The 11509-nt window shown below is 33.6% G+C and overlaps 1 protein-coding gene across 1 annotated transcript in view; it reads left to right on the forward strand.

Annotated features, from left to right (window-relative positions):
• Positions 1 to 11300, forward strand: part of fam49a (family with sequence similarity 49 member A) — a 187176-nt gene extending 175876 nt beyond the window's left edge. The window contains exons 7-12 of the mRNA XM_051925608.1: positions 247 to 324; positions 431 to 547; positions 5644 to 5723; positions 8840 to 8966; positions 9336 to 9406; positions 10225 to 11300. Coding sequence (XP_051781568.1) covers positions 247 to 324; positions 431 to 547; positions 5644 to 5723; positions 8840 to 8966; positions 9336 to 9406; positions 10225 to 10288 — 537 coding nt within the window. The 3' untranslated portion in view covers positions 10289 to 11300. The remainder of the gene's footprint in view (positions 1 to 246; positions 325 to 430; positions 548 to 5643; positions 5724 to 8839; positions 8967 to 9335; positions 9407 to 10224) is intronic.
• The last annotated feature ends 209 nt before the right edge of the window (positions 11301 to 11509 follow it).

Below are 11509 nucleotides of genomic sequence, written 5' to 3' on the forward strand. Positions count from 1 at the left end.
TAATTTCTATTTAGGTTAATCAACCTGCATAGCTTTTAAGTCATGCATTAAGAAAAACATAAAGCACATGTGACATGTCATGAACATGATATTAATAGAAATTAAATGTAAAACTATAAATGTTTAGGTTTGCATAAGAAGGGAATCTTCAGATAATAGTGTTTTATAAATATGTAAAATTAGTACAAGTTTGGACCTATGTACCATATACCTGAGGTTTATCTTTTTTCATTTTTGTTTTACCAGATGAGAAATCCAGCCATTCAGAATGACTTCAGTTACTACAGACGAACAATAAGTCGCAACAGGATAAACAATATGAATGTAAATTTAATACAAATGTTTTTTTTTTTAATTATTCTTACAGTTCATTTTTTGCAAGAGTATATTTATTCACATAACTAATGTTCTCTTTTTATTGTTTTATTAGTTAGACATTGAACATGAAGTAAACAATGAAATGGCTAACAGGATGTCACTTTTTTATGCTGAAGCTACGCCAATGTTAAAGACTCTGAGCAATGCCACAACTGCATTTGTGTCTGAGGTAAAATTCATTGTGCAATTCTTAAAAAATCTGTTTTAAGTGGTGAAGTATTTACGTGTTTCAGCTGTACCCTGTGTTAAAATTACTGCTTTTCAAAAATAAAATTTAAAAATATTTTGCAGAATATTCTCATATACTGTATATAGTACTTCATTCTAATTGTTTCTTATGAGTTATGGGCCTAGCAAATTTGGCAAATGCTCCCTCTGTCAAAATATTACTTATTCAGGATTTTGAGAAATTTCTAAATCAAAAAGTGTAATTTTAAATTGAATAATTTTGCTGCAGTTATTATTTAAATATTTATAAATAGAGTTTTAAATACATATTTAAATACAAAGAGGAAAAGCAGATTTTTGGATTACTTTGTAATTTAAAAGCGTTAAGTAATTTTTTTTCAAGAAAATATGTTAAAATCATAATTTCCATTAAATATAAGTATATTGTGCCTTATGTGTATGTCTAAGAAAATGATCTTTTACAAATTTTATGTATGTCCTTTTACCTTTTGCTTAAACTAAATATCTCTTGCCTTTAGTTTTCTAAAATCCTTCTTAATTTCAGTTGTTTTTTTTTCCTATCAGATGCCATCCTTATTACTAATACGATATTCACTGTGCCTCTTGAATTTATATTTCTAAAAACATAGTTAGGCACATTTTCCTAATTCCACATAAGTTACCATGTTTATAAAGTTTATTAAATTCACATATTTTTTTTTAATATGGGGTCTTTATGCCATGATGCCGGTTTCTCACTAACAAACACTGAGTACAGTAATCCCTCGCTATATCGCGCTTCGCCTTTCGCGGCTTCACTCCATCGCAGATTTTATATGTAAGCATATTTAAATATATATCGCAGATTTTTTGCTGCTTCGCGGGTTTCTGCGGACAATGGGTCTTTTAATTTCTGGTACATGCTTCCTCAGTTGGTTTGCCCAGTTGATTTCATACAAGGGATGCTATTGGCAGATGGCTGAGAAGCTACCCGGCTTACTTTTCTTTCTCTCTCTCTTGCGCTGACTATCTGTGATCCTGACGTAGGGGGTGTGAGCAGGGGGGCTGTTTGCACACCTAGACGATACAGACGCTCGTCTAAAAATGCTGAAAGATTATCTTCACGTTGCTACCTTCTGTGTGCAGCTTTTAAGTATGCTGCACGGTGCTTCGCATACTTAAAAGCTCAAAGGGCACGTATTGATTTTTTTATCTGTCTCTCTCTATCTCTCTCTAACTCTCTCTCTCTCTCTCTGCTCCTGACGGAGGGGGTGTGAGCTGCCGCCTTCAACAGCTTTGTGCCGGTGCTTCGCATACTTACAAGCCAAACAGCCCTATTGAATTGTTTGCTCCTTTGAAGAGGAAGATATGTTTGCATTCTTTTAATTGTGAGACTGAACTGTCATCTCTGTCTTGTCATGGAGCACAGTTTAAACTTTTGAAAAAGAGACAAATGTTTGTTTGCAGTGTTTGAATAACGTTCCTGTCTCTCTACAACCTCCTGTGTTTCTGCGCAAATCTGTGACCCAAGCATGACAATATAAAAATAACCATATAAACATATGGTTTCTACTTCGCGGCTTTTCTTATTTCGCGGGTGGCTCTGGAACGCAACCCCCGCGATGGAGGAGGGATTACTGTACACTCTATTCAACAATAACTCGAAGGCTTGGCAGAAGATAAATGCAAAAAGAGAATCTCACATTAGTGAAAGGAAGCCACGTTCAACTAAAACCTTCCCTTTAAGAGGCATGGTTATGTAAACTAGTGATGTGCAAAATCTTTGAATCTTTAAATCACTGATTCGTTCACTTCAAAAACAGCAACAAGCTATATTCCACTTTTAAATCTAGAATAGTATCATAAATGTGTAACAACTTTAACCATCAAACAATACAAACAATATAAAAAGAAAATTTCAAAATAAGTAATTCATACATAATAATAATAATGATGATGATAATCCTCTTTATTGAATTTTGATAATAAAATTTTAACAACACATTATAAAAAATTGTATAAATAGAACCTTAGAATAGTGCACATAGCATGATAAAACTATGAGAACATTGAAATATGACTAAAAAAAATAATTTTCATTTTTGGATTAGTCTCCTACAATTTCCCTTTTTATATCCCATCCTTTCTGATGCAATCTGCTATACATATATCAGTGAACTGGACTGCTATTCAATGTACTGCGAGTCAATTGTCTGCAGTTCATTGCATGAATTGATTCTTTCGGTGAACCAATTCAGCAGTTCGTTCCTCAGTTCAGTATACAAACTGATTCTTTCTGTGAACTAGTTCAGTGTACTGTACTGCAAGTCTCTTGTCTGCAGTTCGTGAATGAACTTGCAATGGTTCTTCAGATCAGTAGGGGCTGTACTGGTTCATTCAGTCATTCAGTGTACGTACTGAGACAGTCACAGTCACTCACCCAGAGTGAACTGATCAATGGGAAGTGGTTGGTGTCATCTACCAAGTCATTCATTGTCTAGTTGTCATCTTGACTGTTTTGCTGAAACAGATTATTGACAGGCAATTTCCTGAACACACCAGCCATTTAAGTGAAGTTAAGATGATAGCTCCGGACTGTCGCTTAATGCAAAATAAAATGTAGCACACATTGCACATGCCTTGAAAGTACTCATTCTTTAATGTCAGTGAACCAGTGCATTCATTCAGTGACCAAGACAAGTACAAAAGAACTAGTTTTAGTTTACTGCACATCGCTAGTGTAAACCTTTGATGAAAACAGCAGTTTAGTACAGGAATCCGATATGGAGCAATGCAAATGAAATACAGTAATGCAATAATGAGGGCATTTGAAATAATCAGTGTAGGAAATGCTGTAATAAATGAAGCATGCACAAAACATACTGGATGAGATATTTAAAGCACAGTCTCTGGATGCAAATCTGATGGGTACAAACAAAAAAAAAAATAAAACACTGCAGTCATGAAATTGTTGACACTTGTTAGAAGTGTATAAATAAATTCCAGTATGGCCAAATGGAGATGTCACAGAGGCAATTACCCGGAATACCTAGTAATGAATATTAAAGGAAGTAAAGTGACAGAAACATACTAGAAAATAACCTGTAGCTGGTACTGGCAGACCAATTAATTGGCATCAGACAAATATAAAGAAATTAATTAAAAATCGATGTACATACTATAGCAGTGCTATCACACTGTTTTTGAGAAAAACTGTAGAGCACTGTCTGAATGTTGAAAGTGTCCTTTTAACAAACCACTGTGACTTTTTTTGTTTGTCCAGGGTTCATACTCTATCTGTCTTTCCCTTGCCAAGGATGATAGTTATTTCACAAGCATTAATAAGCAGAGATAGACAGATAGGGGATGGAATCTTTCTCTCAAATGCCACCATGTAATCAGCTTCCTCCACCAGATCCTTAGCATTGCAGTCAGAGGTGTTGCCAGGGATTAAAATCATCAAAGGAATAAGATAAGTACATAAATTATAATTCCATCTGTGACTGGTCATTTGTAATGGTCGTAAAATATATTTCAGGGGATTGGAGGTTCATATTCAGAATCGCCCTCCTGATTATGTCTGTAAATGCAGTTCATCCACATTGCTGTATCTTGTGTAACTCCAGACAATCTAACCACAACATCCCTTATAATATACTTGCTCTCATTGATGATTTGCACATTTATGGAAGAATAATACTTCCAGCAAACATTTTTGAGGATTGTTAATACGAGGGTTAAATTTTTACACATGTGAGGTCAACAACAACAATTACATGTGTAAAAGCAAAAATTGCATGAAAACTTTCTTTTGACTATCTGCAGGCCATATTACATACTGAAGTGAAATGACCATCTAGGCACTGCACACACTGGTAACTGAACTGTTTATTGAGAAAATGAATCTTCTACATCCATCCATCCACCCATTATCCAACCTGCTATATCCTAACACAGGGTCACAGGGGTCTGCTGGAGCCAATCCCAGCCAACACAGGGTGCAAACCAGGAACAAATCCCGGGCAGGGTGCCAGCCCACCAAATCTTCTACATCATTCTCAAACGTACCTCTAGCAAGGCATCTATTTGAGTAATCAGAAATTAAATATTTTTGTCAGGTGAACTACCATCTTGTTTGCCTTTTAACAGCAGTTTAAATTTTAAATATTGTGTTTGTTTAAAGAATATTTTTTACCATTTCCTCCTGGCTTACTCTTTCAGTATAAGTTATCTATACTTTTTCATTTTTCATTACATTTCTGTGTTGTCTTTGACCCTTTTGAGGAATATTTGGTGTTTTAAGAATAAGGTGTATAGTAAAATGGGAATTTTTCATCTGCCAACACAACAAGGACCATATAGATTCAACCATTTAGAAACTTCTCACCACCTCCTCCAATTCTTACACACATTCATAAGGGTCATACTTTGTAAGAAACCCAGTGAGAGTCTAACAAGTTCTTCTTACTGGTCTAGGGTCACTACTCACTGATGAAAGGCATTCGAGAAACTGGCCCATGATCTGAATGGAGCACTTTCCATTTTCTCACCTCATAGCTCTAACTACATAAAATATTTTTGGTGTAGTTTTATAATAATGTGTGAAACAACACGACGTATGTTGAATATTAGCTGGGATGCAGACAACCAGCAACCAGTACGATTTGGTATAAATTATATTAACTATATGAAGATGAAGAACGAAAATGTAGTAAGAGTAAAGTGTGGAGCACCAGTCTGTTTTCATTCCTTGTAATAATTTTGAAAGTTTTTCAATGACATAGCTAATGTCAATCTAGTATAATTTTCCTTTGGGAAAGACCTTAAAAGTCTCCTGTGAATTCCAGAGTCTCACTTTTAAACGTGATTCATTCAGAAAAAGAAAATCAAAATATAAATTCATTATGACAAAATGTAATAATATGTGTCAGGGGTATTTTGTGCTGTACTCTTACTGAAAGATGCAAACATTATTACAACGAATCTGATTAAAGTAAGGTTGCAGTTTTCCAGGTTGTGTATGCAAGTTCTTAATTTGTTTTTTACCTTCAGTTTTTATCTCATGTACATGTTATACTTAAATTATATTATTTTCAGAACAAAACATTACCACTGGAGAACACAACAGATTGCTTAAGTACTATGGCAAGTGTTTGCAAAGTTATGTTGGAAACTCCGTAAGTATTTACTTTAATTCATGTTTTAAATATTTCAATTCAATTAAAATTCAAGCATTTCTTATACCATAACACAATTGCTTACATGCCTTACTGTACTTATGGTTCATGTTCCAGCTAGCAGGTATGGAGTTGTAGTGTTTTCCCCATCTTTTAGTGTGTTTTCTCCTAAAAAACTGGTTTCCTGTCGTAGGCCAGATGTATTCTGTTAGGTTAAATAAAGACTGACTTGGTCCTGAATATGTGTGTCAATTTTGCTGTGTGCATAAATGTCTTTGGCATAGCTTTATACTCTCTCTAAGTTCTAGTACTAGAAAATGTTGATTATAAAATGGAAGAATTATGTGTGCTTGAAAGGAATTCTATAAAAGAAATACAATGTAGATTAAGTTGTTAAAAATAATGTTTCTATCAGCAACATTGAAGATCATAGTGTGAATCTTTCTTGTAGCAGAATTACAAAATGTCTGTTTCATAGGTTGCAGTGGTACAATTCTTTCTAATCAAGAAACAGCTTATTTATTATATTCTATTTGCATATTCATGTATGAAATTTTTCAAAGTCAATAGAAATAAATACTACAGCATGTGGCATGTGTTTGCCAGGTTCATTTAAATGGACTTTTCATTAAACAGTTTAATTAGGATTTGAAAAGATTTTATTATGTCCTCAGAAGCAACAAAGATTAGGTGTACATTGGTTGTATAAGAAATCTTTCAACAACAAAATGCTAAGGACTACAGTACTGTTAAAACTACAAAGTTTAACTACAAATGTAATGTAAGAAATTCACAGAATATTGTAAACTGTATGTTCCTTTTAATGTTGTCAGCATTTTTAAAATACTGTAGATGATCAGTTATTGGGCACATTTTCAAACAAAGAAGAGCTTATACTTTCAGTAATCATTATCTAATCTTTAATGTCCTTTTCATTAGAATACTTTTATGATTGCTGTACATCTGCAGAAAGCATACAATAAGATACATTTACACATATATTTACATATTATAACTTGGGCTGCTAACACAGAAAAAAGTGTAACAAAGGTCACTTACAGTGAGGAGTTTTATAAAGACAAAAAAGTAAAAAGATAAGATAACCAAATGGAAAATTATATGAAAAAGGCATTGCCAAAACAGAGCTGGCCTCCTGGCCTTGATTATGCAAGTTATTGCTCTGTCTACTAAATGAGGTTGCCAACCACTTGACCACCATCCAAAACACTGTGATATTTCATCACTCACCAATTTGTCTCTGTTTCTGTTTCTGGCTTTACTGCAACCCTGACCATTGAAACCCCGTTACCCCGGCTCACCTCTTGGGCAATTTGTTAGAAAGCAAACTTAAAATTCTGATCCTCTGGTTATCTCTGAAGCAGTCCAGGACTATCTAAATCTCAGGAATACCCAAAGAAATGCCTGGGATCATTCTACCCTTGTACCATATGGAGATACACATCTGTTCAGACATCCCAATGCCCATTTGTTAAGTTGGCGAGCCAAACTTTCAGTTGTGGTATTTCCGCTAACCTTTTTCCAATACCCCATGAAATCTCATACTCTGGTTGCCATAGAGTAAAAACTGCCAGGGCACCTTTTTCACGGTATCCGTCAATAAGGGCGTGCACAAAAAGGCGACCTTCAAAATGGCGACCTCAATTAAGCGCCGAATAAAGGCGCGCGTAAATAAAGGCGAGCTTCTAAAGGGCGACCTCAATTGAGCGCCGAATAACTGCGCACATAAATAAAGGAGTGCTTCAAAAGGGTGACGTCAATTGGGCGCAGCGAACAAAGGCAAACGCAACAAAATTATTACAGAAAATTTATTAGATAAAGGCAATGATTGAACGTATAAAAAGGTGAAAGCAAGAATATTAAAACATCCAATTAATTAATGCATGAACTTCTAACGAACTACTTCTAACGAACTATTTCTAAAGCTTTCTATATTTTTGGTATGACAGCGAGACGAACATTTTCCAATCCTATATTCAGTGCATTTCCAGATGTGTTTCCCGTTGATAGTTTTCTCCTTTCTGAATGTATAGCCTTCGACTACGAGTAGATCTGCACCTTTGTTGCTCTTCACATATTCCAGAGCCATTTCAACTAAATTATCTATGAACGCCTTTATTTGCTGTGCTCAATTGAGGTCACCTTTTTGAAGCGCTCCTTTATTTACGTGCGCATTTATTCGGCGCTCAATTGAGGTCGCCCTTTTGAAGCTCGCCTGTATTTACGGGCGCCTTTATTCGGCACTCAATTGAGGTCGCCTTTATTTACGTGCACCTTTATTCTCCATGCCCAATTGAGGTCGCCCTTTTGAAGGTCGTCTTTTTGTGCGCGCCCTTATTGAATAGAACCCTTTTTCACCACTTCTGTAAACTGTGTCTCACATCTCTAGGAGACTAGATTCTAATACGATAGTTTTTATCTAGGTGAAGTATACATATTCTTCCTATTTGCCAGTGGGTTTTTACTTTATTTTCTTCCTGTATCTCAAAGGCACACATGTTAGGTTCATTGGTGACTTAGCTTGTTGTCAGTGGATATGCGCATGATTATAACTTGTCAGGGACTAGATTTCCTTCTCTGGTTGGTTTCTGCCTTGTGCCCAATGCTGCTGGGATTACATCTGAACCCCCAACCCTAAATTGTATTAAGGAGGTGTGTAAATGTTTGGAAAGATTAACTTTTTCATTAGTATAGAAAAAATATAACCTAATGAAACTATCGATGAAGACGTCTTATTGAAAGCATCCTGAAGATGGTAGATTTGCAAATGCCATATAAACTAAGTTTAAGAAAAATAAAAATAGTGAGTGCAAGTTTGTTTTACTACATTTCATGTTTGAACAAGGTACATAATCTCCTTTTCTTTTGTTATGATCCATTTCTATTCTTGAAAAATGATATTGGTATTACTAGTTTGCTATAATAAATCTTTACAAATCAGTAAATTTTGTGTTATTCCCAATAGTATGCTGTGTTCACAGTCCAACATTCTAAAAATGTTACATCTACTGTATATTGAATAGAGAAAAAGAAAGGGTGAATTTTACATGACTCAACAACTGCGCAATGGTAGTATCATAACGTTTTCTTCTCTTTAGGGATTACACAAGCAGATTCAACAGTGAAGAGACTCTATTGTTCTGTATGAGAGTCATGGTGGGAGTAATTATTCTTTATGATCATGTACATCCTGCTGGTGCCTTTACAAAATCTTCCAGAATTGATGTAAGTCAGACAACAGGGATTTGTAGCATAAACATAAAGTTTTAGCATTGATTTATTTAAAATTGTTTTTAATGTTATAGTGTTTGCATCTTTAGCTTGCAGTTCCTGAAAATGTTCTTGGAAGGTAACGTTAATAATACTAGTCATGCACAAGATCAGTGTATTAAAATGTAATCATTGTTAACAGTCTTTGCTGTCCTTTAAAGTGGTCCATGGTGAAGGAGTATTAGAATGTTTTGATTGTTCAGAAAAGATGTTCAATTAATGTTACAACTAAATAGCAAAAACTCTAATAATGAAACTTTTTTCAATGCCTGAAAAAGTTTGTGTTATTGTGTGTTGTTCACTTGTTTAATTTCATTCTGTTAGATGAAGGGTTGCATAAAGGTTCTTAAAGAACAACCAGCAGATAATGTGGAGGGCCTTCTCAATGCACTCAAGTAAGTTTAAACTTATAATAAATAATTTTACTCCATTTTGACAGAGATATAGCAACCAAATGGAAGCACAGACAGACAACTATCCATTTATTAAGGTGATTGATTGAATCTCCCCGTTTTATAGATTTTGCTTTTAAATTAGAATTTCTGTTGTTCGTCAACGTAGCTCAGTGTTGGTTCAGGACAGTCATTTACATTTAATAAAATAACTTTTAACATTCACCTGTGACTTCATAAATCAAGAAGTGTATAGACAAAAGCACACCATTTCACATCTTTCAATAGTGGTCTTAAATTCTGCTTATCTTAAATATTTAAACAAAAACATTCTTTTCCTCCTAAGCTTGAAGAATTTTGCATGCAAAATTTTTTTTCTGCCACTCGGATATTTTGTATCCCTTTTCTGTCTTTCCTTGCATTATGATAGTAGAAGTTAACTTTAAAGCTGATAAGGTAAAAAAACTAAAGTGGTATGACAACTTTCATAAAGTCCTTGCAACAACAAAAATCATGTACACAAAAGAGAAATGAGTGCATTATTTCTATGCAACAGGAACCTAAGAGCTAAATATTGACCCAGATAATAATAATTTTATGAGCTTGGGGTGTGTTGTCTATCATATTTTTATAGCACTGGCAAATTGATTGCATTGATTTAATTAAAATATTTTGTATATTCAAATTAAAAGAAACCAATTCAATAAAGTACAGTTTTCTTCCTACCTGAAGCCTAAGTTAAGTAATGTGGTTTTGTATTTTAAAGCAATAATAACACTGTACACTATTATATAATACTTTATTATGCCATGCATTTTTAGGTTTACCACAAAGAGTCTGAATGCTGAAACAACTCCAAAAACTATTCGGGCTATGCTTCAATAAAGAATGCTCAAGGAAGAGGATCAATGTGCTGACCTCAAAAGATGTATATGTTTACATAATTTAAAACATTTGATATTGATACTTGTGTATTTACATAGATGTACCCTTCAGTTTATGAACAGAAGATATCTTTATTCTAAAGTAAATTTCAAATGCTGTTATTTTATAAAGCACACATGATTAATGCCTTATGAAACATGCAAAACTGCACAGTACACAGTTTTTTCTTTTCAATTTTACTTTTAACAGTACAGTTGTTTTATAATACCCATTCTAATGATTTTTTATCAATATAATCACAGTTTTGAACAATAACTTATTTTCCAAACACTGTTTTAAAAATACATTCTATAACTTTTGAGATGACACTGGAAAGATTGTGTTTGTTGGAAAAAAAATTGAAAAGGCATTTGTAATGGCATTAATAATGTTTTGCTGTAGTCATAATTTTAAATACAAATGTAGACAATGTCTATCAATAGGACGTGTTTAAAAGTAAAACTTAAACACTATTTTTGTAAAAAAAAAAAATAAAAAAAATAATGAAAAACCTGCTGTTGATTTTCCACTATCAATGTTACCCTTTTTTTTTTTTTCTTTTTAATATTGTTGAACATTTGTAATTTAAGGCATTGATGCAGCAACTAAAGCTTAAAGTCAAATAGCTATTATTTATCAAGGGTTATAGGGTTTTAGCTAAGTTCACCTTTGTTTGAAAGATTATACCATCCAGCTTAATCATATGTTAAGTTGAAGTCAACAAGGTCAAATATTTAGCAGAAATGTACTAAACTAAATTATTTCAGTGTTTTACATTTGTTTTTAAGGCATTGAATTCATTGGTTATTTAGATATAATCTTGGAGGTTTACCAGTTACTTTCTAATACAGTGGAACCTCTAGATACGAGTTTAATTCGTTCCAGCACTGAGCTTGTATAGCGAATTTCTCGTATCTAGAACAAACTTCCCCATTGAAAATAATGGAAATCCAGTTAATCCGTTCTGCACCCCAAATATATTAACATAAAAATCAATTTTCCTAACAAATAACACTGATAAATTATATATACTGTAGTCTACCTTTAATAAATAACACTGGTAAATAATATAACTGATTATTAAAAGAATCAAAACAGGTGTCCAAAGTGCAGTAGAGCATTCAATAAATCTTTAAATAAATAATCCTTAAAACAGTTGTGAAGTGGAGGTTTAAAATACAC

This window comes from Erpetoichthys calabaricus, chromosome 3, assembly GCF_900747795.2.
Source record: "Erpetoichthys calabaricus chromosome 3, fErpCal1.3, whole genome shotgun sequence".
Lineage (NCBI taxonomy): Eukaryota > Metazoa > Chordata > Cladistia > Polypteriformes > Polypteridae > Erpetoichthys > Erpetoichthys calabaricus.